The sequence below is a fragment of the Alternaria triticimaculans genome, assembly GCF_023758025.1.
Source record: "Alternaria triticimaculans strain BMP 0046 chromosome Unknown scaffold_38, whole genome shotgun sequence".
Lineage (NCBI taxonomy): Eukaryota > Fungi > Ascomycota > Dothideomycetes > Pleosporales > Pleosporaceae > Alternaria > Alternaria triticimaculans.
Window position 1 is genome coordinate 50,291 of NW_026055995.1, and position 17,119 is coordinate 67,409.

The following is a 17,119-nucleotide window of genomic DNA, read 5'->3' on the forward strand; positions in this document are numbered from 1 at the left end:
ATTGTGTAACCTGTTCACAGACACGAAGACATCATGAGAGCCATTCCTCAACATCATACTATCTCGACGTTCCAGCTATGGTCAAAACCGACCATCAGGCTAGAGCCTTGCATGGTCAAACCCGCCTGCGAGATGTGAAAAGCTACTTGGACGGATGTCTTGGGTTCAGTATTGTGGTCTTCGTTAATTACGACTGCGAAGCTTACCACAATGACATCAAAGACGCATTCACACGTATCCCCATTCCTTCGTTTCCTGACGATGTAAGTATTGACATGAAGCCATACTTTCGAGTTCTTCAACAAGACGCACCGATAGCGACGGCGACTTCGGAGAGGCTACAGTTATCACAGAACCTTCAAGAAGCACTGCATACGCTGCAGGATCAGAACCTGGACACGTTCGATGACTGGGAGTTCAACCAGGATCTTGATCACCCATATCCGGGATTTTATCAATTCAAACATATCTTCACCGGCCCCTTGGCACAAGCACTAGAGCCACAACAACAGGAGGAGCTCAAGGTACTATCTGATTACATAACTGAGCGTCTAGCTCTGGATGATGAGGAGCTGGAACAGCTGTCAGCTACGGGGTGGATCAGCCAAAGAAGTTGGCCGATGCTTTTCCGACCAAACGATACAGTAGTCACAATGGGTGATGGCGAATACCGCGCGTTTGTTGTGAGATCATGCCGTCAACGCAATGCAAACACATTGGAAATGGACTGCTGGACTTGGGAGTACGATGGCAACTTCTTTCGAAAGCACACTACAATGCCTGTCAAATGGCCATCTAAATTGAACCGGGTGGAGATCAAGGACCTTTCCGTGTATCCTATTCGCCACGCAGAAGACGGGGTTCAAGCTATGTTGCGCATGCGCGGTAACACCTTCTGGAGTTGCCGACGACGGAAGTACGTGAATTACGATGTGCCATTGCCGGGACCTGGATCGCAGCTTGTAAGATATCATTTCCGGTGTGGATGGATTCTGCTCACACAGCCAGGCCAATCTGCGATACATGGTCGATGCCGAATTTTACAAGTTAATGCATCGCCGTGCCAATGACCCGATAACCCGAAGCGAACTGAGTAATGACGAGTTGGAAAACGATGAACCCCCAAGCGAAGCATTCTTACTCATGTTACCCGCGACTATCAAAGGCTATGGCTTTCACAACAAACAATGGAGTATGTACACAGAATCACCCGATCGTGGAAATACTAAGCATCATCCCAGATCTATTACTTGTGGAACATATACGAGACATCCAGTGGAACAGCGAAGTCTTCCAACAGCGCTTAGTTTTGGATCAGGACAAAAAGGATTTGGTGGAAGCTCTCGTTACGGTCCATGTCGAAAAGAGCCGCGACGTCAAGACTGACTTCATGAACGGAAAAGGTGAAGGGCTCATTATGCTGCTACATGGCGGACCAGGAACCGGTAAAACTCTTACAGCTGAGAGTATCGCTGAGCTCGTGCAACGTCCATTGTATAGGGTGACATGCGGCGATATTGGCACCGATGCTGAAAGCGTTGAGAAATATCTTGAATCTGCCTTGTCTATTGGAAGCACCTGGGACTGCGTCGTTCTTCTGGACGAAGCTGACGTGTTTCTTGAAGAGAGGAATAAGATGGATCTCCAGCGCAACGCGCTGGTCTCTGTGTTCCTGCGCGTTTTGGAATACTACGATGGGATATTGATCTTGACGACAAACCGCATCGGCACCTTCGACGAGGCTTTCAAATCTCGTATTCAGCTTGCGCTTCATTACCCGCCTCTTGACAGCAAGGGCCGTTGGGAAGTCTGGAATAACTTTGTTGATTCCCTCTCGGAGGCTGGAGAAGACATGAACGCCGAAGAGATCGGACGGAAGCTTAAAATCCTTTCGCAACACAAACTCAATGGACGACAGATTAGAAACACTATCAACACCGCTCGCCAACTAGCACGGTTCAAGAAGGAGGTTTTGCGCTATGGACACTTGGAAAAGGCAGCCAGAGTGATCAACGAGTTCGAAAAGTATGTTACAGACGTACATGGTCATGACGATGAGGAGTATGCGCGAGATCAGGGTTTGAGAAACGATGATGCGTTGCAGGTAGACTGATCAATGTTTCCTATTCAATCGGTTCTCTTTTGGGCTCTCTTGGTGTTTCTTATCCCTAATTACCTCAGTAGCACATTCTTTGTAAGCCGACAAAACGCAAGCTCAATGACTTTGTTGATACCGAAGTACTTGTGTCGCAATGTCGTTGGTCTTTCAGGTGCTGCAGTCGCAAGTTCTGCTGGGTAGCGAACGCAAGTTGCAGCCCGCGGCCCTGCGGATGACTTTGCCAAGGCGCTAACATCGAGACGCCGAAATAGCTTCGTCATCTGACGTTGTCCTGCCCTCCTCCCAGCGCTCTTCCATCATCAGCCTTCCATCCGCAAATCGTTGTCTGAATGTCTCACATCGCGCACAAGTGCGTATCTGCATATGCCAGCCGCTTACGTTACAAATAGCCACAGCTAGCACGCTGTAGATTCGCCAGATTCGCCACATCTGTAGCCGAGTGAGATTAGCCCTCGTTAGAGGCCGATCTCGCCTGTCATTGGAGTGCACTTTGAGGGACCGAGATTGCAGATTGTCCATACACACTTCTAGATGCCCTAGGGCAAATCTAGATGCAATGGGAATGCGGCACACGCAGGTGGCCAGTGAGAAGGTACCAGAGTGCATTAGCGCACTCAGGTGCGAAAAGCTACGCTAGCTCCCTGCCGACCCGCAAGTCCTATGACCGCCTGTGTTGAGTCGGCTCGTCTCGCGTGGCGATATGCAAACTTTCACTTCATACCTCACGATGTCTGATGTTTGTTGAATGCAAGTATTTATTGTTTCTATCTACTGTTGCAACGCCGAAGCATGGAGCCTGAGAAAGCTATTGGACGCCTCCGACCTTTCGTGGTTTAGTCGCTGGTACTGCGCATCATGGGTCAACATTTGGACAGCCGCGAGGAGACCAAGACGGACCGCTATGGGATGAGGAGAGAACGCGACGTACTTCTCCTTTATGGCGCAGCCTTCCGCAACATCCCCCAGGTTAACAACCTGGAAAACCATGTACCTCGCCTGTCTCTAGACTCGACACTGACAGCCTTGTGCCAACTTACGGCCATCCGTATGGGGGCACAACGGTCCATGATATCGCTCATCGACGACGAACGACAACATATACTCGCAGAGGCAACTCGTGACTTACCCTTACGACCAGAAGCGCCAGGTGATGCTCCAAAAGACCTTTGGCTCGGAAATGTTAGCACTCCGCGGAGCTGGGGCCTATGTGAAAAGGTCTTGGAATTGGACCGGCATGATCACCCAGTTTTTGTCATCAATGATCTTACTACAGATCAAAGGACATGTCTTCGCACCGACGTCCAAGGGAATTCCGACATGCGCTTCTACGCCAGCGTCGCGTTGATGTCTCCGAACGGCGCAGTAGTTGGAACGCTTTGTATCTTCGACAATAAGGCTCGAGAAGGTTTTTCAAAAGAGGAAATCACTTTGTTCAAGGACCTGGGCTCTACGGTCATTAATTACCTGAACACATACACAATCAGGGACAAGTACAGGCGAGGGGAGCAGTTCACCCGCGGTCTCGTCTCATTTGCTGAAGGCGCCTCTTCTCTCGCTCCGTTTGATGGTGAATCTCGGCACAATTCGATGGCAGTCTCCCAAACATTGTGGGATCCATCATCTACATCATCGCGAGATGAGAAGGACAGAGCACCTACGGATAGGGCCACGACTGCGCAAGAAAGAGACGAGTTGCACGAGACTGTTCCCAACCAATCACTATCAGCAAGACCGAAGGCGAGTCGTGCCAGATCTAACCGACATCGGTCGATTCGGTCGCTACGTAAGGAACATCACTTTGCAAGTTTCTGATACAAGCACTGACTTCATGCTACAATGTAGAGGACTCCATCTTACCCACCGACTCAAAGTCCATGTTCTCTCGTGCTGCAAACTTATTGATGAGCTCGAGCGATCTGGATGGAGTGCTCATCCTCGATGCGAGCGTTGCAGCAAGCGGGGGACAGCGTCGGAACAACAGCGCCTCAAGGAGCGGAACTGAAGCTCCCTCCGAATCGTATCGATCTAGATCTTCCAGCGATGAAGCGAGCTCAAACAGCACCGAAGGGTATGCCCGCGGCACTTCCTCCTCAACGTCCAAAATGTGTCAGCTACTTGGAGTAGCCACCCCGAGCGACAAAGAGCCGGAATATGGGACATTATTGGAACCTGACCTTTCTCGCCTGTTTCACGAATACCCACATGGCAAGATATTTACTTTCAGTGCTGAAGGCGATTCCTTGTCCTCGAGTGAGGAAGCGGTCTCGAGCCTCAAGGTTGCTGAACATCTGTCACCTACCCCGCTATCGAAGCGCAAGACCAAAGATCGATCACAGCGGGGATCGGCTGCTATACAGGCGATGTTTCCGAGAGCACGCAGTATTGCTTTCATTCCCTTTTGGGACTTTGAAAGGTCCAGATGGTTCGCCGGCTGTCTCTGCTGGAGCAACGATCCATACAGATTATTGTCAGCATCTGTGGACATGGCATATTTCAAGATTTTCAGTCACTCAATCATGAGGGAGCTCTCAAGACTAGATGCTGCAGCCTTGGATCAGGTGGGTAAACGAATAAGACGCCAATGTTGCGAGAGCTAAGAATGTGTCACAGGCCAAGTCGACGTTTATTTCGTCTATTTCACATGAGTTACGTTCGCCCTTGCACGGAATACTCGGTACGTTGGAGTTCATCAAAGATACGCCGCTCGACTCGTTCCAGACGAGCATGATGAACTCTTTGCACGCCTGCGGTACGACGCTGCTTGATACCATTAACCATCTCATGGACTACGCCAAGATCAGCGAGGAAAAGAAGATAGTCTCCTCGAAAAAACTGAAGAATGAGAACACGATACGGCTATCTTCGAAACCCTTGAAAAGCAGGCGAAGAAAAGTTTCTGCATTTGATCTCGGGATCGCAACCGAAGAGGTAGTGGAAGCGGTACTTTCTGGGTCATCGTATATTCCAGCCACGTCCAGGCTCATGGAAGCACCTATATCGCCTACAGATGAACACGCAATGTCGTTTCCGCAACGACGAGCACGTTTCGTCGTTTTCGATCTGGCTTACGATGACGATTGGGTCTTTTCGTTTCCAATTGGATCTTGGAGAAGAATCGTGATGAATCTGTTTGGCAACGCTGTCAAGTATACTGAAACGGGGTATATTCATGTTTCCCTACGATCCAGTAATCTAGCAGAAAACGCCGATGCCCCTACAGCGATCACACTCACCATTACGGATACTGGCTCAGGTATGAGTTCTAGTTTTCTTGCAAACCGCCTCTTTCACCCATTCTCTCAGGAGAACCCTCACGCGCCAGGCACAGGCTTGGGTATGAGTATTGTGCGCCAAATAATCGACACGAACGGTGGCAAGGTTGAAGTCAGCAGTGACCGCAACGTGGGCACCAAGCTCATTGTCAAACTTGCTCTCGCCAGACCGGAGGTATCTGGTACGATGACAGCGGAGCGATCGCAGTTTCTGTCTTATCTGCCGAGGCTCGAAGGCCGGAGAATATGCATCCTTCGCAAGACAATGGAGAGACCAGCTGAAGACAACAGTCTGTCAAAGACAGACGAAGGCCTATTACGCTTCACTAACGCACTGGTATATACCTTGGAGACACATCTTAAGATGGAAGTCGTGAAAACGAATGAGTGGGAAGGTCATGACGCCGACATGGTCATCTGTCCGGAGTTGTCCTTTGACTACCTCGCTACGATCCGCAAACGAAGGCCCAACGGTCAGCGCGCCCCAGTGACCATCTTTGTCGGTATGGATGCACTTGAGGCAGCGACCCTGCGTTCTGACGTCCGCGTCACCAATCGGGAGTCGGTCGTAGAGATTATCACCCAGCCGTGCGGACCTTATAAACTCGCTTGGGTTCTCAACCGATGTTTGGATCGTTACGAACACCCAGCTGAGAACTTGCAACCCACTGGTGTGTCTAGCCCACCGCCACAGCCCATGTGGCAAAGTCCGCCACAACAGTCGCGTCCTTCAACACCAATGAGGTCGATGCAGAGTGCCATTGAGTCTCTCGATTCAGATTCACCTAGACCGGTCGCTCCTTCTACAGCTGGATCCACAGTTGCGCAGGCTTCGGTCACTTCGCCTACCTCGCCTCAAGAAGACGACCCTGTGAGATCCCACACACTGATCGTCGACGACAACCCGTTGAATCGACGACTCCTAGTCGCGTTCATGAAGAAGAATGGTCTCCAATTCGACCAGGCATCAAATGGACAGGAAGCTGTGGACAAGTATCGGGAAGGACCGCGCAAGTACGACGTTATATTAATGGATATGTCCATGCCGGTCATGGACGGTATGAGCGCTACGCGAGCCATCCGCGAATACGAGCGAAACAACAAATTGCCAAGGTGTTCTATTGTCGCACTTACTGGGTTAGCATCGTCGAGCGCTAAGCTGGAAGCGTGGAGTTCAGGGATCGATCACTTTATGACCAAGCCTGTCAACTTCAAGGCGTTGGGAGACCTTCTCAAGAGCGATGAGGTGCGGAGGCATGCGAGACCAAGCGAAAGGGGTAATACTGGGGCAGCAGCTGATATGCCTTCTGAGGGGTGTAAGACGTGAGGTTGCAGCGGCTGCTTCGTCGACCCACTCAAGATTTGACTTCACGCTTGTAGAGTGCGGGAGCGACTGGCATCTCCGCGATCCTTCTTGGTTTTGAGTTATGACTGCGAGACTGACCATAATTCAGTACATGATTCATGGCCCCACAGCTATGAATCAACACGCCGCGTCCGAGAGAATTATAGCAAGCCAGAGATCTCCCTGTCTGTAGAAACCACTGCCAGCATCAACCGATCGCAAAGCCCAAGTACATAGTGCAAACTGCATATACACCTGTATCGAGCCATCTACTTTACTCTCCCTCCACCGTCACAGTGAACTGTGGCTCTTCCAACCCATACAGCACCCTCCCATCCAAAACCCAATTGAACAAACAAGCCCCACAACCAGACAGCGCGCCAAAAGGGTTGATCTCTACCAACTGCACACTCCCATCTTGCTGCAGCGCAACATCATAACTAAACCCATACCTCAACAGCAACCCCATAATCTCCTCACTCAGCTCTTCCTCCGCATACGCCACAATATCCCCCAACACCTTCTCCGCTCCCACATCAACCAACCCAACAGTCCGCTCCAAATCAAACCCCCACGGCGCTTCGAACCCCATCGGCCACCTATACTGGCTAATCGCACTAACCTCAAATTCCGCCGCGATGGCCTCTCGCCCCGTCTTCGCAGCAGGCGGCGGAACGAACACGCGAAACTCCTTTGCAGGATCCATACCCTCATCCCATGGGTTCAACACGAGTTTAATCTCCATCTCCCTCTCTTCTTTCTTCGCGTCTTCAAACTCGCGTGTCAGACAGCCGTACGCGCGCATACTGGAGCATATCTTTGTGATGACGTCTTCGGCCGTGGAACTAGGTAGTTTGCCGCCCATGGGCGAGTCTTTCGGCGACATCTGATCGAGGCGGATGAACCATTGCCGCTTACCGTCGAGGAGGCCAGCGAGTTTCTTGCCTGATTTAGTGCAGAGCAGTGTTTCGACGACGTCGTTTAGCAGCGACCCATGAATTCTGTTCGTGGCTACCCACGCGCTGTGGCAACGCAACAAATCCTCGTACAGGAAGCTGGGGAGGAGGATCTCATGGTATTCGACCAGGTTTTGGGATGACGCGATGAGCGGGTGCCAGAGTGTGTAGCCGTAGGGTGTCCAGGGTGGTGTTTCGTGCGTGAAGTGCGGGTTGCATGGGACGACGGGCGTTATTTCTGAGACAAGGTGGTGGGCGGTGCTGAAGCGTTGGGAGCGGGATGATGGGTTGGAGGAGTCGGTGTTGGCGGCTATGGCGGCGGTGTCGGTTAAGACGAGGGAGTGGGGGATTTTGCGGAGGCGCATTTTGGGAGTTGTTGTGGGTTGGTGACTGGGGAGCGGAGTGTGAGGTGTAGGGGAGACTGTAGATGATTTAAAGGAATGAGAGCGTCGTATAAACGAGTCTTATATGGCAGGTGTGCATTGCTGATGTTGGGCGTGGAAGTTGCGTACCGTGGTTGCGATGGAGTCACGACATCCATATTTGGAATATGAAGGGCGTAACCACAATATGACCATGCCGCATTGTGTATTCTGCCCTTTCAAGGAAGCAACGAAGCTTGATTCGGGGTTTTTTATCTTCAGCCTATCTTGAAAGCACACACCGCAAATCACCAGCCCGAGACATTGTCTACGCAGCTTTCCATTTCCCCTTTCATCCTGGACTGCCCCATTCCTTTCCAAATACCGATAACGCGTTCTGTTCACGGTCAAGGCTCTCACGTTCCAAAGCGACAAGACTCACCTCAATCGAGCCTTTTCAGGGCTCTGTCTAACCCAAGCCAAACACATCAATCTTCCATCCCACACAACCACCTACCCACCACTCATCCCCACAAGAAAAAAAAAGGGAAATACCACTTACCTCCTCCGCACATCCCGTCCCTCGCAATCCCTAAAGGAAATAGTGTAAAGGATACAGGTGAACACACCCATACACACGAATACCCCTCTGGCAAATTCCCTTCTCTGGGGGCTAGGTCAGCGTTTCCTTGTGCATACGGGTGTGGTTGTCTACCCCTCATCTAACTGAGATGAGGAAAAGACGGTGGGAGTCCTTCCGCGCGGAAGCAAGGGTCAGAGGACTCGCTAGATCCCCCTGACCTGAGATGGGGTATTCATTGTTCAGTTTATTCAGTTTAAAGCCGGTACTGGTATTGGAAAAGACATTGGGGTGGTGATGGAGTGCGTCTGCGTACCGGTGAACCGGGCTGGGAGGAGCAGAGAGGCGTGATAACTTGGAACGCGGAAATGGTGATGGACGAGGGATGCGGGGGGCGAGCGTGGGGGGAGCAGCGTGCTCGCGAACGGATGGTTGGTGGGATGGACTGGTCGAACCGTGAGCTGCTTCACTGGGTGGTTGTTAGCATGGCGGTGGGGATGTGGAAAAATGGGAGGGAAGGGGGAGGGGTGAGTGAGTTGGGTAGAGGTTGACTGCTTAGAGAAGAGGATGGAGGGGAGATGGAGGAGTTTATATCTACCTAGAAGGATCAGGTTTGCTGTCAAGCAGTTACTGTGAGCAATCATGCGTGCTTAATCTGGGGCACTCTTGTCTCTGCTCGCAAACCTGAGGGTTTGACCGCGTGATCAATACACTGCACTCTTCCAGACGACAACGCGAGCACGGCATGTCAAAGTACCCCACAGTCACAGTCAACACGCAACCTATACAGCAACAAGATTACATTTTCCTGCCTATCCTACTCTGGAGCCTCCACAGCCCATGATACTATATCTCTCTATACGCCAGTCCCTTGAACGCTAATGCAGGAAACCAAGAAAAAACATCAAACACCGTGATATCGTTTGATCGAAGCACAGAGAGTACGTAGCATGCGGCCGAGCAATGTCGATCTGTACAGACCAAGTACGCACGCACCGTTCTTATAGACCCCGTAATCGACGACTTGGCCTTCCGGGCGGCATACTCGCAGCCAACAAAGCTTCGATGCCTGCCGCTTTCGCCTTCTCTCTCGTCTCCGCTGTCGTCTCCGCTCTCATCTCCGCTTCTTCAGACACGCGTTGTCAGCAAAAGCGCCAACGAATCAAACAGGAAAGAAAAAAAGGAAATCCCGAGTTACTCAGGGATTACCTCTTCTTACTTCCAGGCCTAGGCTTGCACTCGTCTCCCAGAATGGGGTGAAGTTTGATCTTGATAGGGTAGTTTTGCGTGTTTCCACCGTATCCCTTGCTCCAGTCGTAGCTGACGGCGTAGGCGAAGATGTTGCCGTCCTTGCTGAAGCCGGTCGCGACGATGCTGCCGCCGACTTCGGGGTAGCCCTTGAGACGGTGCTTGGCGTCCTTGTCCCAGAAGTGGAAGGTGCCGTCGGAGCCGGCGGTGGAGAAGGTGCCGTGTTGTGGGTGGAAGGAGATGGCGTTTACGGAGTGGACCTTTGCGATGTCGCGGTTGGCGGGGTCTTGCTGGCGGTGGCATTTGAAGGAGAAGTTGAGGCTAGGTATGAGTTAGATGGTGTGGTGAAATATGTAGACGTGGGAATGCTTACCTGGTGTCCTTGTCTTCGACGTATTGAATGGCGCATCGTCCTTCGATGGAGCCGACGGCAAAGCCAGTCGCATCCGTGAAGCAGCTCACGGCCCTTGTCTGCCACTTGAGAGGACTGGTGATGGTCTTGTAGATGGTTGTGGGGTTCGAGAGGTTGACCATGTGGATGTGGCGCTCGGCGGTTGCGATGACGAGCAATTGATCCTTGATGTCCATGCTGTAGACGCGCTCCTGACATGTCAGAGTGCCGACGGGCTCGGCACCCTGGAGGTCCCAGAACTTGACGGTCTTGTCCCAGGAACCAGTCGCGACATAGTCTTTGCCGCCGGTCTGGAACCAGCGGACGCACTTGATGCCGTTCTCGTGAGCTTTGGCTTGTTGTGCAGGGACGGTGCCGCTGGCGGGGGCAGTGCGGAAGTCGACGATGTTGAGCATGCCTGTTGAGTCGCCGGCTGCTATACGAGTGCCATCCTGATTATGTTAGTATTCGGACGTGACTGCCAGACATGTTGCTAAACGTACCTTTGACCATCCGAGACCCAGAACATGACCCTGGCATTCGAATATCCACTTTCCTTGCGCGCCATTGCCGTTGACCTCGTAGATGTAGACTTTCTTGTCCCAGCTGCCCACGGCGAGGAAGTCGTTCGTTGGCGAGAATTGGAGGTCAGATATGCTGTCGCTGGGCAGTTGGCCGGCCGGGACTTCGACGTCTTTGCTGGTGTCGCCGGTGGTGGAGCTAGCAGATGCAGCCGGTGCGGCCTGACCGAAAAGAGCCATCTCTTGTGATTACGTCCCTGTATCTGGGCGCGTTCGAAGTACGGGTGTTGGTTGTTGCGAAGCTTTGCGCGAGGTTGCGGTGTTGATCCCAAGCTTAGACGAGAAAGTAATTCGTACGCGCTCGTATGGAACTTTCCAGTCACGTGGGGATGTTTCGAGACCGGCAGCAGTGAATAGTGTGGCTACGCGCGCAGGAGACCAGATGACTTTATGTTCTTCACCGACGACGCGCTCAGCAAAGAAACAGGCGCACCAAAGCTCTCCAGGCACCCTTGCAGGCGCCAGTCCGCTTCTGCCTAGCGCGCCTAGCTCGGCCCCCGGCCTCCGCCCCATGTTAAAAAGTTTCCGTCACCCACCTCTTTCTTCTTCCAACGTTCCTCGCTCGAAGAATCGCAACGAAGCTTACGCACAGAGCGCCCGCAAGGGCGTCTCGTCTCGCGCTTTGGGAGAAAGTCCCCGGACAACGATCTTTCGCGATCGCACTTTCAGCAACGAACCGCCATAGAAGCCGCGGCTTCCACTACCGACTACGACTCTTTCCGCGTCTCTTTACCCGTTCGCACTCCCTTTTGGTTGGCTTTCTGAGGCCATGGGTGGAGGGGCTGACACCTGGATGATGATATGAGTCCGTTGGCTACCTTGCTCACGTGCTGAGGTTCGCTGCAATACTGGGAGGAGGAGGGAGACACCGGGAAGCGCCAGGTATGGAGGGTCTTCTCGTCCAGTTTATGGTTATGCGATTGCCTTCCTGCACTTTGGTCAAACAAGGTGTCACGGATGGTAACTCAATGGGGCTTATTCTTGAGGCGAGGAACGTTCATTCACCCACCCACTTTTCGGATCTGAGGGTAGACGCTCTCTGACAACGGTCGGAGTTGATGGGCTACTACGCGCTTGGTCGAACAAGCCAGATTCATCCAGCCATACACGGTTCACATGATGAGACAAATGGAAATAGAGTCAAGCTCTGAGGCTGTGTAATCCCAAAGTGGTATCACGGCCTTTGCTGAATTTTCTACGACGGTATCTGATGAACCTTATGGCTTAGATAGTCATGAATTGAAAGAAAATTTCATCATATCATTTTTTGCATCTCTTTTCATCCTTGATTCGTTCCTGTGGTATCATCTATGAAGCTTTTCATCCTCTCGCTGGTCTTCATGCCTCGCTGCCAACAACGAACTCCTTGACCTCCTTGTACGCCTTGTCCAGATCATCGTTGATCACAATCTTATCATGCGGCGCCTGTCCACTATGCGCAAACTCCATCTCGACCTTGGCCTGGTTAAGTCTCTTCAAGATAGCCTCCTCCTTATCCGTCGCGCGACTCCTCAACCGCTTCTCCAGAACCTCCATAGACGGCGGCTGCAAGAACAAGAACCGCGGGCGAGGGAAGGTAGGGTGGTTTGCGACTTGCTTAACGCCCTACAATCAACAGTGTCAGCAAAGATGCGCTTCATACTAGCCAGCAAACAACGACTTACCTCCATCTCGATATCCAAAATACAGATTTGACCCTTCTCGGCAATGTCGTTCACAGCCTTGACACTCGTACCATAGTGGTTTCCACCAAACTGCGCATGTTCCACGAACCCCTTCTTCTCTACCAAATCCAAGAACTCTTCTTTGGTTACGAAGTAGTATTCCTTGCCATCTTGCTCCTCTCCTCTGGGCCCGCGCGTGGTGTGCGATATGCTGAAGCCGAATTTGCCGGGGAACTCGTCGAAGAGGCGCTTTAGGATGGTGGATTTGCCTGCGCCAGAGGGCCCGGAGATGACGATGGGTTGGTTGGCCGAAAGGGCGTCTTTGGAGGCGGGGACGGGGTCGGTGGGCGCCATGTTGGAGGAGTGGGTGGTGAAGGTGCGGATGGGGAGTGTTGTGAACGTGGGTTTTGTGTGGGGGGATGGCAACGAGGAATGAGTCAGGCGTAGATGGGAGGGTAGCTTTAGGCTGCCGGTTCGTGACTCTTTCAACAGGTTCCTGGAGATCCGCGAGAGAGTCAATGGCATGCCTAGTCGTGGATGGGGAGCTGTCGGGCGCAGCGGGGTGTGATTGGCGGTCAAGCTAGGGGTCCTCGTTGGTGTTTGGTGGGGCTCAAGTGGGATGGTCGCGTTTTCGTGTTGCCCGTACTGACGACATCGAGCTGGAATTTAGCTCTCAGCTCCAAACTCCGCCCATGACACAATAATCGCGCCAGGAAAGCAAGTCGTCAGAGCTGCAGATAAGTCACCATGGTATGCACCTTCTGTATCACCCCCAACGCCATTCTAACAGCCCCCAGTCGAAACAATACCTCACCCTCCACACAGTCGACTCGGCGCATCCCAAAGCAAGCGACATCTTCGCCGTAGCACCAACCAGCACCCAACTACTCTCCGCCTCGGGCTCAAGCAGCATCAACGTGTACGATACCACAAACGCCGAATTCCCCGTAATACAAACACTCGACAAGGCGCATCCACTCGGCATACACCACCTAGTAACCGCACGGGAAGAGAAGGCACGACGGGCCGCGAGCGCAGGCTTCGAGGGCAAAGTCAAGATATGGAGTCAAAATGAGGAGGGCGTGTGGAGTGAGGATGGGGAGATTGTTGGTGGGTACGCCTCCATGCTTTCTTTGGGATCGCAGGAAGTGGTGTTGTAGAAAGAGGAAGGAGCTGACAGCTTCAACAGACCAGAACAAGCCGGGTGAGATATGGGCCATTGCGCTGAGTGCAGATGGCCAGTATCTAGCCAGCACGAGCATCAACGGCAATATCAACGTCTGGAGCCTCAACAAAGACGAGGGTATGCCCCGGATACGCGAGTACGAAACAAAAGGCAGCTTCGGTCTATCTGTGGACTTGGTACGTCTCCCTCCCTCCCTTTCTCCCATCTCACCCCGTCAACTCCTACTAACCTACCCAACCCACAGTCCCGCAACGGCACATACACAGCCTCCGGCCACGAAAACGGCTCCATCTACGTCTTCAACAACGAAACCGGGCGCCTCGCACACTCCCTCTCCGGTCTCGTCCACCCCGTTCGCGCCGTGTCCTTCTCTCCCGCCTCAAAACTACTAGCAGCAGGTGGCGACGCACGCATCATCGCGCTCTACGACGTCACATCAGGCGAGCAAGTCGCAAACTTCACTGGCCACGGCGGATGGGTGTTGAGTCTAGATTGGAGTGATACGGGAGAATACCTACTATCTGGGTAAGTCATCCCATACACATCCCATACCCATCCCATACACATCCCAACAACCTCACACCATTCCATCAACGCGGATTCGAAGCTTTGGAAGACATCTCACTAACATCCGTGTCTGTGAACAGATCCCACGACTCCCGCGCAAAAGTCTGGCGCATAGAAACGCGATCCTGCGTCGCCACGCATTCCCACGGCGATAAACCGCTCTGGAGCGCAAAGTGGTTGCCGAAAGCGGCGGGCAAGAGTGAGATGTTTGCGTTGGCTGGGGGGAATAATTCGATTAGCTTTTACCGTGAAGCTGCTGGTTGAGGCGGAAAGGCTGCGATGTCGACAGGGGATGAAGAAGAAGAAGAAGAAGGGGATATGAGTGCTCTGCCGCCAAGCTCTGAAGGGGGGTGAGATGCAGAGGAAGCGTGTGTCATGTAAGGAGCGGAGAGAGATACCGTTCAGGGGAGGTGGCAGCTGAGTATGGAAAAGTGTGATGGTACCATTGAGACTAATCAAGGCAATGACTTTCAAACTCTTTTCTTGGATGCGTTGCTTCTGCGCATAGTCAATCACATCTCTATCGGTGCATTCCCAATGGAGCCCAAGAAGCAGCAACCTTGAACACAATCATGTCTCTGTAATGGTTGGTATCAATGCATCAGATTCCTCAACTCTTTCCACGACAGGAACGCTCATTTACACTACCCACTCCCAAGAAATGATAACCCCGAAAGACATATCCCCGCTAAAACAGTACCGTCTCACCACCCTTTTCATAACGCCAAAACACCCTCGCCCTTAGCACCAGAAAAACGCCCTGCCCACTAACAGAGCAGTATAAAAGCAGCCCGTGGAAAGCACACTGGCACCTCACGTACTAGCAACACCGCCATTCTCAACACCAGCCGGCGCATCAACCCTCTGTTTCTTCGCCTCGGGACCCTCACTCCCCACGCCCCCATTCCCATTAACACCCACATTGCTAACATCCTGCAACGCAGCTCTTTCACGCTTAACACCCCCAGGGCCACCAGCACCAGCACCAGCACCAGCAGGATTACCATTACCAGGCCCCGCACCGTTGAATGTAGGCGGCTTGTACTGTCCACGATTCGCACTAGGACTCATAGCGTAGTTTGGCGCGCCAGGCATGCCAATACGGCGATCAGCTTGCATGTGTGGGTTTACGATGTTGGGGCGGTTGAAGGAGCCGTTTGATGTGACGCCAGGTCGTTGGGGTGGTGGTTGAGGGGCAGGGGGTGCGCCGACGGCGTCGCGTTTGATAGGTTTGCTGGCGCCGTGGTCGACACCTGGGGTGCGTTTTTCTTTCGGTATGGGCGAGTCGGCGTTGGGGTTGAAGGAGGGGAGGTTGGCTAGGGAGGCGGAATCTGAGGCTTGGAGGAGCTCGGCGGCGCGGGAGGTTACGAAGCCTACGGGAGGTCGGTGGTTGGGCGGAGGTGCGTTTTGAGCGGGTGTGGTTGTATCTTGGGCTTGGGGTACTGGTCGTGCTTGGTTCGGTGGTTGTTGTGCTTGGGGTGGGGTTGGTCGGAGAGGTTGGTTGTTAGGAGGGGCTTGTTGGTTCTGGGGCTGCTGTCCTACGGGTCTCGAGGCAGCACCGTTGTCTATTGCTGGTGGGGCCATGCGACCGCCGTTCTGCACCGGTCGAGGCTGCTGTTGAACAGGAGTTTGTGGCTGTCTTCCGTTCTGCATGTGAGGGGCAGGTCTACCGGGTGCCTGGTTTGGTTGCTGTTGTTGCACACCGGGTTGGCCACGACCGGCTTGTGGAGGTCTGCCGTTGGGCTGGCGAGGGGGTCCTGTATTGCGGACCGGTGAGGTGCGACCAGACGATACACCATTTGGTTTCGCTGGCTGTATAGCACGCGGTGCTGCCGTCTCCGGGGCGGACAATGTCTCTGACAACGAGAACTCGTCGCCATGGCCCTCTGAGACATCAACTCCATCGAACAAGTTCTCGTCCGCATCGTCGTCAAAATCAGCCCCGAACGACTCGTTGTTCAGGTGATCCGTACGCGTACGAAGGACCTGGTTGGGTCGAACCGGTGTCTTGTGCGGCTCCTGCTTGACCACAGCTTGCTCCTCAGGTTGGGGTGGCGGTTTGAAATCGTTATGTCGGTAGAGGTTGTCCTCCTGGAATTTGATGGGTTTGACCTTCATAACCTGGACCTTCTTGAGATACTCCTTGTCGTATAAGCAGTTGCCGAGCACATTCCCGAAGGTGCGTAATGAGCGCTTCAAGCCATCTGTTGCCGCCTCTTTCTTGGCCTTTTCGAATGATGCTGCTTTGCCTTTGCCGTTCTCTATTGAGCCGTAGCCAATGTCCTAGGCGGTATTAGCAAGGGTGAGGGTGAGATGTAAAGAGCGACCTCATTACCTCGTGATATGTGCCATCCTTCAGCGTGATCCTCACTACTATTGAGAGACCCAAGCTGACCTTGCCGTTTTGAAGCTCGTCGACCTGTCTTTGTCAGCATGTATCTGCCTGTCAGACAGACCAAAACATACGTAGTCGATCTGCACCTGCCCCAGCGAGCTCGACCATCCGTTGAACCCAAAGACTTCATTCGCAAGCGCTATCGCCTTGTTCCCCTCCAGGTACGCCACCTTTCCACCGCCATTACCCGGCCGTTGCGATATGTATTCCGGACCGAGTTGTTTATTCAGCCGACTCTGTAATGTCGCGATTTCCTTTGCTGTGAAGCCGTTTACGACGCGTTCTTCGAAGGGATTCTTGACGTTGCCGCCGTTGTACTGGTCGCCTGGCCTGCATCGTTGTTAGCGGACTTTATTGACGTCGGGAAACGGTGCGTGAGAAACGCGTAGAAATTCTGTACGTACGCAGGCATTGTTGTTGTTACGATGTGGTGCGCATGGGTCGCCGCTTTGC

General features: G+C 52.9%; 7 protein-coding genes across 7 annotated transcripts; 3 read left to right on the forward strand and 4 right to left on the reverse strand.

Annotated features, from left to right (window-relative positions):
• Positions 1 to 275: 275 nt before the first annotated feature.
• On the forward strand, positions 276 to 2,113 carry J4E78_010726 (uncharacterized protein; the record flags this gene model as incomplete). Its single annotated transcript, XM_049371302.1, has 3 exons — positions 276 to 920; positions 1,009 to 1,192; positions 1,242 to 2,113. 3 exons carry the CDS (start codon positions 276 to 278, stop codon positions 2,111 to 2,113), a joined length of 1,701 nt encoding a protein of 566 aa, XP_049216955.1.
• A 3,126-nt stretch (positions 2,114 to 5,239) lies between these two features.
• On the forward strand, positions 5,240 to 6,718 carry J4E78_010727 (uncharacterized protein; the record flags this gene model as incomplete). Its single annotated transcript, XM_049371303.1, has 3 exons — positions 5,240 to 5,247; positions 5,308 to 5,372; positions 5,448 to 6,718. 3 exons carry the CDS (start codon positions 5,240 to 5,242, stop codon positions 6,716 to 6,718), a joined length of 1,344 nt encoding a protein of 447 aa, XP_049216956.1.
• Positions 6,719 to 7,010: 292 nt separating this feature from the next.
• Positions 7,011 to 8,057, reverse strand: J4E78_010728 (uncharacterized protein; the record flags this gene model as incomplete). The annotated part of the gene is made up of 1 exon (XM_049371304.1): positions 7,011 to 8,057. The coding sequence occupies one exon, from the start codon at positions 8,055 to 8,057 to the stop codon at positions 7,011 to 7,013; it is 1,047 nt and encodes a 348-aa protein (XP_049216957.1).
• Positions 8,058 to 9,839: 1,782 nt separating this feature from the next.
• On the reverse strand, positions 9,840 to 11,034 carry GLE2 (RNA export factor gle2; the record flags this gene model as incomplete). Its single annotated transcript, XM_049371305.1, has 3 exons — positions 9,840 to 10,203; positions 10,256 to 10,725; positions 10,777 to 11,034. The coding sequence occupies 3 exons, from the start codon at positions 11,032 to 11,034 to the stop codon at positions 9,840 to 9,842; spliced, it is 1,092 nt and encodes a 363-aa protein (XP_049216958.1).
• A 1,158-nt stretch (positions 11,035 to 12,192) lies between these two features.
• Positions 12,193 to 12,872, reverse strand: J4E78_010730 (uncharacterized protein; the record flags this gene model as incomplete). The annotated part of the gene is made up of 2 exons (XM_049371306.1): positions 12,193 to 12,459; positions 12,519 to 12,872. 2 exons carry the CDS (start codon positions 12,870 to 12,872, stop codon positions 12,193 to 12,195), a joined length of 621 nt encoding a protein of 206 aa, XP_049216959.1.
• A 393-nt stretch (positions 12,873 to 13,265) lies between these two features.
• J4E78_010731 (uncharacterized protein) lies at positions 13,266 to 14,233 on the forward strand (the record flags this gene model as incomplete). The annotated part of the gene is made up of 4 exons (XM_049371307.1): positions 13,266 to 13,268; positions 13,316 to 13,628; positions 13,708 to 13,880; positions 13,949 to 14,233. The coding sequence occupies 4 exons, from the start codon at positions 13,266 to 13,268 to the stop codon at positions 14,231 to 14,233; spliced, it is 774 nt and encodes a 257-aa protein (XP_049216960.1).
• Positions 14,234 to 15,084: 851 nt separating this feature from the next.
• J4E78_010732 (uncharacterized protein) lies at positions 15,085 to 17,078 on the reverse strand (the record flags this gene model as incomplete). Its single annotated transcript, XM_049371308.1, has 4 exons — positions 15,085 to 16,554; positions 16,607 to 16,690; positions 16,738 to 16,996; positions 17,071 to 17,078. 4 exons carry the CDS (start codon positions 17,076 to 17,078, stop codon positions 15,085 to 15,087), a joined length of 1,821 nt encoding a protein of 606 aa, XP_049216961.1.
• Between the last annotated feature and the right edge of the window lie 41 nt (positions 17,079 to 17,119).